At 46.7% G+C, this 16,590-nt stretch overlaps 1 protein-coding gene across 1 annotated transcript in view; it reads right to left on the reverse strand.

Moving 5' to 3' along the window:
- rhpn1 (rhophilin, Rho GTPase binding protein 1) overlaps positions 1–16,590 on the reverse strand; it is a 127,804-nt gene that overhangs the window by 18,816 nt on the left and 92,398 nt on the right. Inside the window, exons 7-8 of the mRNA XM_085992502.1 lie at positions 6,646–6,770; positions 2,632–2,798 (exon numbers count right to left, since the gene is read on the reverse strand). Of these exons, the coding sequence (XP_085848628.1) occupies positions 2,632–2,798; positions 6,646–6,770 (292 nt within the window). The remainder of the gene's footprint in view (positions 1–2,631; positions 2,799–6,645; positions 6,771–16,590) is intronic.

Consider the following 16,590-nt stretch of genomic DNA (forward strand, 5'->3'; position numbering starts at 1 on the left):
CTGTCCAGATCACCAAGAGAACTCCCCACTCTTAACCATAAAACCACAGAGGTTTTTAAGCACAAGTGGCGGCTATTTGGCCAATCAAGCATCTGCCAACTCTTCGTTATCTCTCCACAGTCTTCCTCTGCTTCAAGTGTTTATCCACTTTTCCCTTAAAAGATGCATTGGTCTCTATCAAAGAATGCCATGCTCTTAAGCTCTTTGCGTTTGGAGCACCTTGGACAATTCAGCACTGCCTCAGTACTGCAATAAGTGTCAGCCTGGATTAGGTGCTTGTTAAGTCCTGGAGTGCAATTTGAATCCACAACCTTTGCTATCAACTGAATCAAGCCGAGATGCCTTCTAAATTTGTGTTCTACACTCCTTTTCTGAAGGCTCTAACTCTTGCTGTAGTATGGTTCCAGGGGTGCCTTCAGACCTCCATAACTTCACCTGGAAGTTAAGCATCAACAGGCCCAACTGACCTTGGAAACCATCAATCTGCATAAACAGAACAGATGGAAGCCAACTCCAAAAGAGGCACTTTGGAGGGAAAGCCCTTCTAAATTCTATTCTTAACTGACTGCCACACAATGACACTTTTCAGCAAAAGTTATCGAATAACGATCAGAAGTACGAATCCTCACTGATTTTCCCCCTCTCTGGCTCAGGTGCGACGGAGGAAACTGCAACACCAAACTGCTATCCTGGCTGAGGTTAGCCAACTCTACACAGACAAGAGAATGAATTGAGGACCATAGTGATCCAAGTGACTCAGGACCACGCCAAATGTTTTGACTATAATTAAGGTTACTGTTTCTGATAGTTATTTGGTGACCCCTGCTAGAAAGTGCAGTTTTGTTGTAGTTTCCTGAAAATAGGATTTGTTAGGTACCTCTTTTTAAATTGGCTTTGATCTGCTCTTACTGCATATTTTTTCACCCTCCTTTGGGAAGTGGCAGCACATTAACATGAGGAACTTAATGTATATGAACCTACATCTAATAAATACATGCATGGTATATTTAGGTTCGAATATACAGGTATAGCAGCAGCAACTTCCCAAATCAGGACCTCACTCAATTTTGAAGACCCCTGCAGCTGACTTGCCCATTGAACCTCAATGTCAGTACTTAAACATGAAATGTGGTCACTTGGACAAAGTACAAGGAGGTCCCAAGCTGACACGTGAAGTACGGCCACCTGGGTAAGGTATTGATGGCAGCTGTCACTCATGTAATCGTATTTCAGCCAGTCACTGCACAAGAGAAGATATTTAAAAATAAAAAACACATTTTCCCTTTCCCTTAATGAATATTAGATGTCCTCAAAAGTTCAAGAAAAGTGTGCTAATCAGTTTTGCAGACTTTAAAATGATTTATTTTCAAACCCTTTTGAATTTCCTGTTACTACAACAGTGCTTGTGGTAGCCGTGCTGCAAAATCCAGATCAAATTAGCTGTAGTAGGTGCTTTTAGCAAATAGTAAGTGGAGACAAAGAACACAAGCAGTTCATGATAGACCTCTCGGAGGACCAGATGCCACATTCAGGGTTCCCTTTTGTTCAACATTTCTACACTTTGAAGTCTAAGATATGGAAAAGCCGTGTAACTCAAATCATTACAGCAATGGAAAAGTGAAAAAAGAAATTAACAAAGTAGTATATCTACGGGTCTAAGCTTACAACTGAGCTACATTAATGCCATTCTAAAGTTTAAATCCAGATCTCCAATCCTTTGAACCAGCAAAGGTTTTACTCAGATTCCTTGGGTTAGCTCCAAGGAATATCATAAATGTTCCAAAATTATATTTGTAATCACTGGTCTTAGAACAACATTGGGCTAACATTTCCTTCCAAGTGGGCTTCAAGCAGGAGGCCTAGGCCTCATTAGCCCCAGAACAAAGCTCCAGGCAGAAAGACCGCCCCGGGGAATCCCACCGGCTCTAGGCCGCTGCAATATCAGGGGCTCAGCTAGCCTCCACGTGGAAGGTAGGTAGGTCCGTGGAAGGGGCATGCTAGACTTTGTACATTGATTGTCTGACATGTTGCCACTTTTGTTAAGAGAAAGAAGAGTACAAACAGCTGAAGCTGATGATAAACCAATTCCACACACAAGTTCATGATCTTACTTGCATTTATTTTCCCTTCAGTCCTCTTAGGTCGCATTGGTAGGTGACCTGTTCCTCACTTGGCGCCTAGTGGAGGCAACTCTAACATTTTCCTTCTCACTGGTACCTTCCCACAACAGCTTGCCGAAGGCTCAATTGGCAATTCAATGGCATGAATTCAATGCCACTATAGAAAATTCTACCACAGCAGCTGCAAGACCCAATGCAAAATGTGTATGGATCTCACACATTTCAGGAGCCAAATAAAAGTTATTAGTTAGTTATCAGGTGCCAACATCAAACAAAATAAAGCCTGGAATTGGGAACAAGGAAGTTGAAATAAGAGTGATTCTGAGAACAGCAGAGGTTGGCAAGTATCATTTTGTTGTGGCACGTATATTATCTTAGCGAAATTCATGGCTCATTGATTGGCACTTAGCATGAAATGTTATTCCTGATACCTAGGCTAAATTTTCATTTCAACTGCCCGTACTGTTGACCGAACAAAGATTATTATTCCATCAATCCAATTCAAACCTACCTGCAGCCTTTTGGAAAGCATCAATAGCGTGGTCGATGCCCGCCTTGGTGGTTCGGTCCTGCCGTGCACCAATCTGCGTATATAGTGCACCAATGTTGAAGAGTACACTTCCCTTTTCAAAAGCTAGAGCCCGCTGATAGGAAGGAACGCCAGTCAAAGAGTCATACCTGTCAAAAAGTCGGGGAGGAGAACAGGGAAAAAAAATGAGTTAACAGATCCTTTGATCTGCAGGAAACTTTGAACTGCAAAGTCAATCCAGATGAAGTGTTTCTGTTTGGGTCTGCATTAGATATTCTCTCGGGTACAGTGGTGTTGGTCGCACCAGTGCCGAGTGCCTTACATTTGGGAGTGTGGTTGTACTCCTAAATATCTAATTATATGATAGTGTAACCTGGGATGAAACAACATGAACCCCTTGTGATCTGAATATCATGTCTTGCACATGTGCCCTCACATGCACTTCTTTCAGTAGGCAGACTGAAAAATAGGCTGTTTACTTTAGAGGCAACAAGTGAACAAACAAAATAACAGTTGTAAAGAAACCTTACCTTTTTTACTAAAATTTTATTTCTCTCCTTGAAAAATAAGAAAAATAAACCATGCACCTGTTCTTCTTGTGAGCTAATTTACTTGTATTTTGGAATGACCTTTCTTTCTAGACAACTTCTGACTGCATAATCTGACCTCCTGCATCATTACTTCCAGCATGAGGCCAGGGCCTGCCCCTCACTGTTTCGGTTTAAACCCGAATGACTGCCCATGTATTTTTTCTCCTCTGCATTTATAGGAAATGGAAGAATGGTGCCTCCAACTCCTTCTCCACTGGCCCGAGTAGGCCAGTCAACTAAAACGACTACTCCCTCCCCAAGAGTATATTCTCAGCAGATATCTTATGCCAGGCTCACCTGAATAGATTCATTCCCACTACATCAAATCTGTGGATGTTTATTACGCTGGCTCAGATGAGATAACGAACTGCTTAATGTTCTTAGTCATTGTGGAAATCTCTATAATTAACACCTCAATTTCTCTTCTGCCTCAGAGGCTGCACCTTCTGTTTGTTTTTAAACCTGTTAATTTACTTTATTTTAAAACACACCATTTAAACATAACTCATTCCCAAATTTTTTTCAGTGAAAAAAATGATTAAAAATGTAAAAATGTAACTGGTTCCCTTAGCCACAAATGATTTCTATCATGATGTAAATCCTCAAGCCACTTACACAGGAAAATGGTGACCCCTTTAATTCTACAGGTTTTGTGCTAGTTTTCCATACCCCAGGTTTGAAGTAAAAGATTTGGGGGGAGAATTTCAGTATCGCCCCGTTTGGGGCACAATTATCGGCCGGGCGCAAAGTTTAGCGCCTGGCGCTAATTATCGCCTCCGACTGCAAACTTGGCTTTTATCACCCCTGGAGGCGATTGGAGCGCTAAATCAGGCGCTACACACCTCTGTCTTAAGGCGCAAAGGCCGAGGAGCGAGGCGCCAACTCAGAGCACGGGCGCGGCGCAGGTGCTGTCAGTTAGCGATGGAATACAGACACACTGGTGCTGGCCAGTTCTTAAAGGGGAGGGTCAATCTTGCTCTCCAGCCACACCCTGCTCATTGGAGCCTTGAATCTCGGCCTGGAGAGACCTGTACATCAAATCTGCTGAAAAGAACAATGGAGAGGCCCATGGAAAGATGTCAGCCTCCATAGTCTCTTCTAAATTGATGCAAGGAAGATCAAATCAAAATGAACCTGCAAAGTGCTGCTCAGTACCCAAAACTCCTCAACATAGCGTTGAATATCTCCAGAAGTCAGTTTCTCTCACTCAGAATGCGTGGTACAAAAATGTCGCTGGAAAAAAAAAGCAGGAAGCGGTCGCCTTTAAATAGCGCTCCCCCAGTCCCTTCCCGACTGCAAAACGCTCCCCTCAACCGGTCGTTAGCGGCAGGTGGTAAGGCGGGGTCGCCACTCAATATCCGGTCCGGGGCGCTGCACGCTCGACTGACGTCACGATCTGCGGGCGCAGGAGATCGGGGCGGTAGTGTTTAGTGCCGCCGCAAAATGTCTGGTCAATTTCACGAGCGACACAGACATTGCCACGCCCGGGCACTAGTTGCTTTGTGCCCCATTAGCGCCCTCTTAAGACGCTAATGGGAGGCGCAAACCAACTGAATTTTTTCCCCTTGTACTATTATAATGCCTTATCACGTCTCTTAGTAATATCTCAAAGCTCCGCACCATTTCAATTCATCAGTGAATTACTGTGACATGTAGTAATTTGTTATGTAGGCAGAAGCAACATACATTTTGTAAGATCATACAAGCAACAATAAAATGAATGGTCAATTAATCTATTTTTGGTAGCATTAGTTGAGAGAATAGGAAACTCCCCAACATTCTTCAATAGTGGATTGGAATCTTTAACATCTACCTAAATATGCAGATGAAAACAAGGTTTAATGCTTCATCTAAAAGATGACATCTCTAACAATGCAGCAATCTCTCAGGACTACACTGGAAAGTCCACCTGGATAATGTACTGATGCCCCATAACAAGGCTTTAATCCACAATATTAAGACTGAGACAAGAGTGCTCCTAACTGATACAAACAGATTCAAATGGCCACCAGCTGATAAAGCCAAGAGTCAGCTAGACTTGAAACTCAAAACGATCATCAATTTTGACTGGGAATGAGGAAGGCAGGTAATGGTAGAAGTTGAGTAGGGCCAAAGCAAATTGGAAATAAGTCAATACAAGAAAGGAAAGTGAAGGATCAACTCAAGAAAAAAAATGTAAACGGAGGAGGTAAGGTAGCTCAGTGTACTGCAAACATGTGGCGAGCTACTCTATGCCTTTCTTACAGCCACAGGTCCTCTGCCTGGGATTTCAGATCTAAAATCGTGCACAGCCAGGCTAGAGTGGAAGCACATGGCCAGGCTAGAGTGGAAGAAGAAAAAGTGTACAACTGCACTGTAGTTTATAGTGTAGAATATCAAAGTAGTATTCAGTAAAAAATGTCAGTTCCCTAAACCAGTCTTTCACAGTAGAAGTTCTCCACAAACAAATCTTGTGTTAGACTGGTCTCTGTTTTAATGTTGGTAACTACTTTAAAACTATATCAAGCACAACAGGTGTACAGGATGTTGGACTCTCAAAGCACTGAACAATAAAGTGCTGGAACATAGGTTAAGAGTTGAATCCTTCCATATGCTGAGTTCCTAGTCTCGTCGTGTGGATGTACCAGGCAGAGGCCAAGCACTTTTTATATATAGGCAGGGGGAATGTTAAAAAAGAACTTGAGGAACAGAGTCCAGGCTACTCTCACTTGACACTGGTACAGGCCTGGGAAAAGCTCATTTTACCCACGTGGCCAGATATGGATGGGTGAAAGAAAAGTATGACTTTTGTAAAATGATTTGTATTAGCTTTTGACAGTCTGATAGAATGTTATGTATAACATGACTCCCACGGCTCCACTCAGCTGTCTCATGTGATAAGCAATGCAAAGCAGGGAACAGAAAAACTACAGGGCAGACTCTACATTATGTTGGGTGATTTTTTTGATAAAGGCAGGCCCTCTCATAGCTCATTTGCTGTTGAATCCTACTGGCCAATGAAACGACATCTTGTCCAGTTCTTGCACACATGTCAATGCTCTTGGAAGAAAGCCCCTTGTTAGTTCAGCCAGTAGAGACAATAAATGTTGTTTACTGCCCCCAGTCTGATGGCTCACATACATAAGCATTTCAAAGAAGGATTGCCTAGGATTGTGCAATGAGAATATTCAGTGTTTTTTTTTTTTATTCGTTCAGGGGTTTTGTGGGTGCCTGGCAAGGCCAGCATTTATTGCCTATCCCTAGTTGTCCTCGAGAAGGTGGTGGTGAGCTGCCTTCTTGAACCGCTGCAGTCCGTGTGGTGAAGGTACTCTCACAGTGCTGTTAGGGAGGGAATTCATCAGCCATTCCCATTAGCAACGGTTTACGCACATTGCTACAAACGATATGCAAAGAATAGGATGCTTACCAATGAAAAAAGATACCCATGTTTTTATTGGGTGGGAAAAACCGGTTATCAATGAAGTAAAGCTGGTTGTAGTATTCCATAAGCAGCTCGATCCCAGCATCGTTCCTGGTTGGAGTTCGCATTGCCTGAAGTGAAGAAAATGTTACCATTAAGTCCCTAGTCTGGAGAATAAATTAAAAATTTCTTGGGGTTAACAGGCAACTGTGCACTGGAGTTCTAGCACACTGAAGCATGATGTGTGGAGCTTGGATTCATACCTGTAATTCCCCATAAGATGCATTATTGAACAAACAGCAAGTCCCAGAGGAAGGGAAATGTCATGGAACAGTCAGCTCAGAACCCTTTCACACATTTCCTGGCAGTCATTATTGAAAAGCACTGGCAGAGGACCAGAAGCAAGTCATCTGCCTAACCTCCAAGCCATGGTTATTACGTGGTAGAGAGAGAAAAAGAACAAATAGACTTCAAAAACACAGGACCTAACAGTTAAAATGGTCATGTCCTTTGCGATGTTACAAGGGTTTGTTTTGGCATTGTAATGGTTCAGTTGCAGGCTTGCACTAGAGGCCTTTATTAACCTATGGATTTGCTAGGGGTACCTCAAGTTGTAGGAACCTGATATGGCAACATTATAATTTACTATACAGGTGCATTGGCATTCATACAGAGATTTCTCACATTCTTTCCTTCCTCCCCCTTCCTCACGCAGCACTCGGCAGCGCACTGTCCACCTTGTCTTTAAATGAATTGGATTAACTGAATTAGGCCTGCGGGTTTCCCGGTCAATTAAATGGAGTGGGTCTGATGGCATCATCGATGACTCACCTTGAGCTCAGGTATTTAAAAGGGGCCTTCTACACATTACACTTGAAGGTTGTTGGAGGAGGATCACAGCTCGTTGGCAGAGGTGTGGTTGTTTAGAAACTAAAGATTTTCCATCGTAAGCTTGAGGGAAGCATGCAGTCCCAGCGGCGGAAGGCAGCACCCAGATTCTCGGACTCCTCCCTGGAAGACCTGCTCCAGGGAGTTCGAGCACGCAGGGACATCCTGTTCCTTGGGGATGAGTACAAGAGGCCTTCCAGTGAGACAAAGTAGGGATGTAGTCAGGCGGTCCTGGATCCAGTGCCGCAAAAGATTTAACAATCTCATGAGGTCAGGAAAGCTGAGTGCAATGCCACATTCAACCCCATCACTCTGCCTTCCCAAGCTTACCCCTGCACATCAATCCTTACACCAACCTACTTTGCAAGGTGCTCCCAACCCTCACTCTCTATGCACCTACTCACATCCCCATCTGACTAACCACCACTGACACTCGCCCTCATCCTAATGCAATCATAGGAAGTAACGCCACAGGAGGCCGCCATTTGGCAATGTCACACCACTCCCTCGTGGTCACCCTCTACAGATGTAGCCCATCCATTTCTTACACTCATTTCATCACACTCACTCAAAGTTCTCTTCTTTCCCTTGCAGGAGAAGAGAGCTCAGAACATCCGGGAGAGACAACAATTTTTAACCAACTTGACTCCAGCAGAGGAGGAGGCGCTGCAAATCACTACAGTTGCAGGGCTGCTGGCGGTGGGAGACGGAGAGAGGGGGCCCTCCCAGCAACCTGGTGACAGAATTAAATATCATACAGCCACATGGCATACAACAGTCACTCATGGTGACTTGATGTCAGAAGCCAGTGAAATGTCATCATGTGCATAATGGTAATATCGCTCATTCTTATTACATTTCTAATTCATGTCCTTACACTCCCACAGCTCCATCATCAAGTGCCCGCAACCCCACTGTCCAGCTGGAAGAGGAAGACGGCTCCTCAGACGAAGCTCCACTCTCTGAAGGTGCACCGTCAACAGACCCATATGCGCACACCTTGGTGGGTCCAGCGAGATATAGAGTAGCGTTGTGATCTGTGAGACACCAGGTGACAAGTGAGCAAGAGCAGATGGTGGAGACAGGGACAGCACTGACGACTCCTCGCCAGAGGGTGCAAGACACTCCCAGCTCTGCTCAGCTGCGTGCAGGTGCTGAACCTCAGGGGCCGTCGAGAAAGAGGGTGATCTTGGAGGAGCAGCAACAAAAGCACGAGGCTCTGGCAGCTTTTGCAGCTGCGATGTGTGTGACTGCACAGAGAATGGAGGAGTTCATCTCCAACATGAACACCACCATCTCGCAGGCGATGGCGACGGTGTGCTGTTCCATGGAAAGGATGGCCACCTACATGGAGCAGCAAATGCGTCAGTCGAACAAGAACAGGCTTGCTGTGAACAACAGATTGCAGACTCTCATTGACCTCACCTCAAGGAAGGATACCAACTGTAAGCTGCTATACATGTGGAGATTGAAATTGCGAACGAATTGTGAGAGAATAACGGATGGACTCAAAATGGAGGAGGTCAGTATGTAGTCCTTTGTTTGGAAGACCACATGGACAGGAAAGAGAAATACAGGATGAGACCACACCTTGAGTATTGTGTGCAGTTTTGGTCACCTTATCTGAGGAAGGATGTTCTTGACATGGAGGGAGTGCAGCGAAGATTCACCAGACTGATACCCGAGATGGCAGGGATGACGAACGGAGAGAGATTGGGTCGAGTAGGCTTACATTCGCTAGAGTTTAGAAGAATGAGAGGGGATCTCATTGAAACTTATAAAATTCGAACAGGATTAGACAGACTAGATGCAGGAAGGATGTTCCCGATGGCGGAGGAGTCCAGAACCAGGGGTCACAGTCTAAAGATAAAGGGTAAGCCATTTAGGACTGAGATGAGGAGGAATTTCTTCACCCAGAGAGTGGTGAACCTGCGGAATTCTCTGCCACACAGGGCAGTTGAGGCCAATTCATTAAATATATTCAAGAAGGAGTTAAGATATATTTCTTATGGCTAAAGGGATCGAGGGATATGGGGAGAAAGCAGGGACAGGGTACTGAATTTGGATGATCAGCCATGATCTCATTAAATGGCGGAACAGGCTCGAAGGGCCTAATGGCCTACTCCTGCTCCTATCTTCTATGTTTCTATGATGAAGAGGAAGTCCCGCCCGCACACACATCACAGGGATATGAGCGTATCATGCAGAAGGAACACCAATCAGGGAAGGTTGGGAGTGAAACTGACCTATCAGAGGTCAAAGGCAGCTGGAAGAGACACGAGGAGAACATACAGGAGGGCATTATAAAGAGAAACAGAAGCGCGAAAATTCAAAAGACAAAGGAAGCTGTTTTGAATGGCCAGTTGATTCGTGAAGCCTACCATCAATTCGGACTGATCACCCGAGGAGGAGTGTATGTATGGAAGTCAGACATAGGGCATATACATTGCTAGGGGTATTTTTATGTATGTTTCACTTATTAATAAACTGTAGGGCATATATATTGCTGGGAGTACTTTTATGTATGAAACTGTAGAGCATATAAATTGTTGGAATAAACTGCAGGGCATATAAATTGCTGGGAGTATTTTTATGTAAGTTTGAGTTGCTGATAAACTGAAGTGTGAATAAAGACCATTTTATTATTAAAATTATCTGTCATTGTTACGCTTATTTGGAATTTTCGAGTTCCGAACAGTAGTCGGAGAAAGTCCTATACAACTGATGTGCAGCAAGGTGTGTCCAGCTCCGTGATAGCAGGGAAGTGCGGCTGGCCCATGAGAGGGATGATGGCGAGGGGAGACACGGAAGTGGGGGCTCTTTTCAAAGCGCTCCCACTTCTCCCCATTGCCTCCCCCTCAGTCAGAGCCTCACATGCTGCCTCGGATCCCGATGGCAGAGTCTGCCCCCTGCACAGTTGCAGGAGCAGTCTTTGGCAGGGCCCTCACGGGCCCCAAAACCCAAGATACGTCAGTCAAAAGTGTCAAAGCAGTCGCAGCAGGGAAGTGAGCAACCTGCCTCTACATCTGCTGTAACCACAGGAGTTGCACCTCATAGAAGCACTCAGGAAAAAAAAAGACACAATCGTAGATGCACAAGGGTTTGCCAAAATGTTGAGTTAAGTATCAGTTCTATTTATGACGCACATAAATTTATTTCTGTGCACTACTTTCCCATCTTGTCCATTTTTGCTTGCCACCTGGGAAGTTGCTTTCTCACTTGAATTGAATGGTGAGATATTACTTAACCTTGAGCAATGGAATTTTGGTTGACAGGAATGGCTTGGTCACTGTAGCACTGCTTTATGGTGTTGTTGTGGTGGGGGGGGGGGGGTGGAGAATGTTGGTACAGCATTTGGGACCCATATGGGTGCACTGGTGCAAGTTAAGTAAATCAGGCCAATATGAAGCCTCAGCTATTCACAATCTACATCAATGATTTGGATGAGGGGACCAAATGTAATATATCCAAATTTGCTGATGATACAAAGCTGGGTGGGAATTTAAGCATGGTTTTATGAAGGGGAAGTCATGTTTGACAAATTTGCTCGAATTCTTTGAGGACGTAACATACAAGTTGGATAAAGGGGAACCAGTGGATGTAGTGTATTTGGACTTCCAAAAGGCATTTGACAAGGATCCACACAAAAAATTACTGATCAAGATAAAAAAATCACGGGATTCGGGGTAATATACTGGCATGGGTGGAAGATTGGCTATCTAACAGAAAAAGGGGGAGAAATTCGGTGGGCTGCGCCACCAGTTAGTGCCTAAAGAGGGCACTCAGTGGCTTTAGCGCCACTGGCCATGCCTCCCGCGATATTTAGCTGGGGCACTAATGGCGGCGTTAACCTGTTGCGCCGCGCCGCCACTGATGACGTCATCGGTGTGCGCAGCGCCCCGATCGCGATATTTTGCAGCGACCGCCTCTGTAGTGCCGCTCGCTAATCACGCCCAGTTCACGGGGCCTACCTGTGGCGGCAGTGGCGCAAATTAAGGTGGAGGTGCGGGGCGGCTGTTTTTTTCGGCGGCCGCCTGCCAGCACCTCCGTCCCCGGCCTCCTGTTCTCCCCCCGCGGCATTGCCGGCTGTTTTCCGAGAGCCCGGCACTTCTCCTCGGTGCCGGGCTCTTTTGCCGGCACTCACGATCGCTCATCGCACTGGTGCAGGCCCCTCCCCCTTAAGAATGGGAGGAAGGCCTGCAGTTCCGCAGCGCGCCGTGCCGCAGCGTGTGGCGCTGCGACACGTTGCGCTGCGATATTCAGTTTCAGCGCCCTAAGAGGGACGCAGAGCGCCTCGAGTCTCGCCCAGTGTCCCTCTTGGGGCGCTCAAGCTGAAGTTCCGGCGATCGCTGCTGCTCCGAACGCAGCGCAAAATCTGGCGCCCAGGCGAGCTTGGCGCCCCGTTTGCGGCTCCACCCAATTTCTCCCCCAAAGAGTTGGGATAAATGGTTCGTTCTCGGGCTGGCAATCAGTAACTAGTGGTGTTCCGCAGGGGTCAGTGCTGGGACCCTAACTCTTTACAATCTATATTAACGATTTGGAGGAAGGGACCGAGTGCAACATATCCAAGTTTGCAGACGATACAAAGATGGGAGGGAAAGCAGTGAGTGAGGAGGACATAAAAAACCTACAAAAGGACATAGACAGGCTAAGTGAGTGGGCAGAGATTTGGCAGATGGAATATAATATTGGAAAGTGTGAGGTTATGCACTTTGGCAGAAAAAAATCAAAGAGCAAGTTATTATCTAAATGGAGAGAAACTGCAAAGTGCTACAGTACAAAAGGGATCTGGGGGTCCTGGTGCATGAAACACAAAAAGTTAGTATGCAGGTGCAGCAGGTGATCAGGAAGGCCAATGGAATCTTGGCTTTTATTGCAAGGGGGATGGAGTATAAAAACAGGGAAGTCTTGCTGCAGTTATACAGGGTATTGGTGAGGCCACACCTGGAATACTGCGTACAGTTTTGGTTTCCATATTTAAGAAAAGATATACTTGCTCTCGAGGCGGTTCAGAGAAGGTTCACTCGGTTGATTCCGGAGATGAGGGGGTTAACGTATGAGGAAAGGTTGAGTAGGTTGGGTCTCTACTCATTGGAGTTCAGAAGAATGAGAGGCGATCTTATCGAAACATATAAGATTGTGAGGGGGCTTGATCGGGTGGATGTGGTGAGGATGTTTCCACTGATGGGTGAGACTAGAACTAGGGGGCATAATCTTAGAATAAGGGACTGCCCTTTCAAAACTGAGATGAGGAGAAACTTCTTCACTCAGAGGGTAGTAAATCTATGAAATTTGCTACCCCAGAGAGCTGTGGAAGCTGCAACATTAAATAAATTTAAAACGGAGATAGACAGTTTCCTAGCAGATAAGGGAATTAGGGGTTACGGGGAGAGGGCAGGGAAGTGGACGTGAGTCTAGATTCAGATCAGCCATGATCCTATTGAATGGCGGAGCAGGCCCGAGGGGCCGTATGGCCTACTCCTGCTCCTACTTCTTATGTTCTTATTGTGAGGAGGATTTAAGGAAGCTTCAAGGGGATATAGACAGGCTAAGTGAGTGGGCAAGAACATGGCAAATGGAATATAATGTGGAGAAATGTGAAGTTATCCACTTTGGTAGGAAAAATAGAAAAGCAGAGTATTTTTTAAATAGTGACAGATTGGGAAATGTTGGTGTTCAGAGGGACCTGGGTGTCCTTGTACAAAAATCACTGAAAGTTAACATGCAGGTACAGCAAGCAATTAGGAAAGCAAATGGTATGTTGGCCTTTATTACAAGAGGATTTGAGTAGCAGAGTAAAGACCACGCCTGGAGTATTGTGTACAGTTTTGGTCTCCTTACCTAAGGAAGGATATACTTGCCATAGAGGGAGTGCAACGAAGGTTCACCAGACTGGTTCCTGGGATGGGGAGAATGTCCTATGAGGAGAGATTGAGTAGACTAGGCCTATATTCTCTGTAGTTTAGAAGAATGAGAGGTGATCTCATTGAAATATACAAAATTATTACAGGGCTTGACAGGGTAGATGCAGGGAGGATGCTTCCCCTGGCTGGGGAGTTTAGAACCAGGAGTCAGTCTCAGAATAAGGGGTCGGCCATTTAAGACCGAGCTGAGGAGAAATGTCTTCACTCAGGAGGGTGGTGAATCTTTGGAACTCTCTACCCGAGGGCTGTGGAGGCTCAGTCGTTCAGTATATTCAAGACAGAGATCGATAGATTTGTGAATATTATGGGAATCAAGGGATATGGGGATAGTGCAGGAAAGTGGAGTTGAGGTAGAAGATCAGCCATGATCTTATTGAATGGTGGAGCAGGCTTGAAGGGCCAAATGGCCGACTCCTGCTCCTATTTCTTATGTTCTTATGTTCAGCATGCCGATTGCTTGCTCTATCTTGCACATCTGGTGGATATATGACTGTCGTTATCGCGCTCCTCGGCCTCATTGCTTGGCCTCCTCAACGGTATCATCAACCACGTCTTCAGTGGAGAGCCCTTGTCTCCAAGCAGTAAGTCTGTTTGGAGGTGCAAAGAGCTGAGGGAGGGTGGGCTGGTGCAGTACGAAAGAGTCAATAGAGCTGCCAGGGAATCCGGCACACATGCATAATTATCTTTTTATGATTGCAGATGAGCTGCACACTGAGGGAGTGGAAGCCCTTGCGGTTGACAAAGACCCTGGGTGATGATGGGGTGCCTTCATGGCCACATGTGTACAGTCGATGACGTCCTCTACCTGTGGGAAGACAGCCAGAGTAGCAAAGCCGAGCTCAGTAAAACTGGCTTCGTCAGTGTCAAAGTTGATATAATTGTCTGACTTGTCAAACAGAGCATCAGTATGATGCATCTGGCAGCCGGCTGCGAGATGCCACAAATGTCTGCTGCAGATCCCTGGAAGGAGCCTGAGGCAAAGAAGTTGAGGGCCATGGTGACTTTGACAGCCACTAGTAAGGCATGTCCACCATGTCTCGTCCCGTTCGCCCATCACCCCTGTGTTCGCTGGCCTACATTGGCTCCCAGTTAAGCAGCACCTCGATTTCAAAATTCTCATCCTTGTTTTCAAATCCCTCCATGGCCTGGTCCCTCCATATCTCTGTAATCTCCTTCAGCCCAACAACCAGCTCCCCCCCCGCCGAGATATCTGCGCTCCTCTAATTCTGCCCTCTTGAGCATCCCTGGTTATAATTGGTGGCCATGCCTTCTGTTGCCTAGGCCCTAAGCTCTGGAATTCCCTGCCTAAACCTCTCCGCCTTGCTACCTCTCTTTCCTCCTTTAAGACGCTCCTTAAAACCGACCTCTTTGACCAAGCTTTCGGTCACCTGCCCTAATTTGTCCTTATGTGGCTCAGTGTCAATTTTTTTTGTCTTATAATACTCATGTGCAGCGACTTGGGACGTTTTACTATGTTAAAAGGCACTATAGAAATACAAGTTGTTGTTGTTGTTGTCCTCCTCTGGGCAGCAGGTCTTGTTCCAGCAAGCTACAAATGTCTGCGATGACCTGGCGCGATAGCCTGAGCCTCCTGAAGCACTGCTGCTCAGTCACATCCAGGAAGTTCATCCTCTGCCTGTATACCCTGTGTTGGGGGTATCGTCTCTGGTGCAGTGCACCCCTGTGCTGATCCCCTCTCTTCTGTGGTGCATCAGGTCGGTGAGGAGAAGGCTGCTGGTGTGGTTGCTGCTGCTGGTGTGGTTGCTGCTGCTGCTGGTGTTGTTGATAATGGGGCTCATCTTGGACCAATTCTGAGGTCCAAGGTGAGACAGCATAAATGGCAGCCATGCTGATCTAATAGATGCCATGTACAGAGAGTGACTAGTGTGATGAAATATGCCATTCACCAGGCACTGTATTCCCTGTGTTTAGTTTAGTTTCAGTTTCATTTCCTTACCTGTATTGTATTGTGTGTAGGGCTCCGCCCATACCTGGCCCCTACTTAAGCAAGCCCCAGCGTGTCTCACAGCAGTACAGCAGATCTCTGGATGAGAGACACCTCTCCAATGTGTATTACTTTGAGTTAATAAAAGCCTTGCTTTGCTCCGTTAACATCGAGTCTCGGATTCATTGAGGCACATCAATTTTATTAACTCAATTTTCAACGCAATGGACCAACTCTTGAAACCCGAACGTTTGGATTTGGACCCGCATGCTTCGGACGCATCGGCACAATTCGGACACTGGTTTAAGTGTATGGAATTCTTCCTGGACAATTCCGCAGCCATCACAGGCGCTACCGACGCTGAGAGTATGAAACTCGGAATCCTGTGGAATTGGGTAAGCCACCGGGTTTACCCCCTCATCCAAGACGCCGACACGTACCCGGCCGCCTGCGACATCCTAAAGGCGCATTACCAGCAGCCTACAAACGAGGTGTACGCTAGGCATCTGCTCGCTACTCGCACACAGCGACCTGGGGAATCGCTGGATGAGTTCCTAGTCACCCTGAAAACGCTAGGCAAAGACGGCAAGTGCCAAGGTGTAAAAGCCGTAGTGTACACTGACGAGCTTGTTCGTGATGCCTTTATCGCAGGCCTCAGCTCCACTTACATCCGGCAGAGACTACTGGAAAAAACGGGATTGGACCTGAAACAGGCTGTGGACACAGCGTGATCCCTGGATGTGGCCCAGAGAAACTCGGACGCCTACTCTTCGGCCCGCGCCGCCCACGCCACCACGTGTGCGCCAAGGGCGCCGCCATCTTGGAAGGCATCTTCCCCGCCCGGCAGCCCGACACCGTCGGGGCCCCGCTCTCCCCCCAGAAGCCCTACGACAGCCGCGACGCGTCGGGGCCCCAACTGCTACTTCTGCAGGCAGCCGAAGCACATCAGAAACCTGTGCCCGGCGAAAGGCACCACCTGCTTTAAGTGCGGTAAGAAGGGGCACTTCGGGAAGGTGTGCAGAGGGAACCCCGCTGGAAAACCCGCCACCGCCGCGTGTGCGCCGTGGGAGCGGCCATCTTGGACACCATCTTGCCCGAACTCGTGGGGTCCGCCATCTTGTGAGCAGACAGCGTGGACGCCATCTTGTCTCGATCAGGGCCCTACAGTGGCATCGGTCACAGTGGACCAGACCA

This window comes from Somniosus microcephalus, chromosome 7 (assembly GCF_052327205.1).
Source record: "Somniosus microcephalus isolate GS21.2 chromosome 7, FLI_Smic_1.0, whole genome shotgun sequence".
Lineage (NCBI taxonomy): Eukaryota > Metazoa > Chordata > Chondrichthyes > Squaliformes > Somniosidae > Somniosus > Somniosus microcephalus.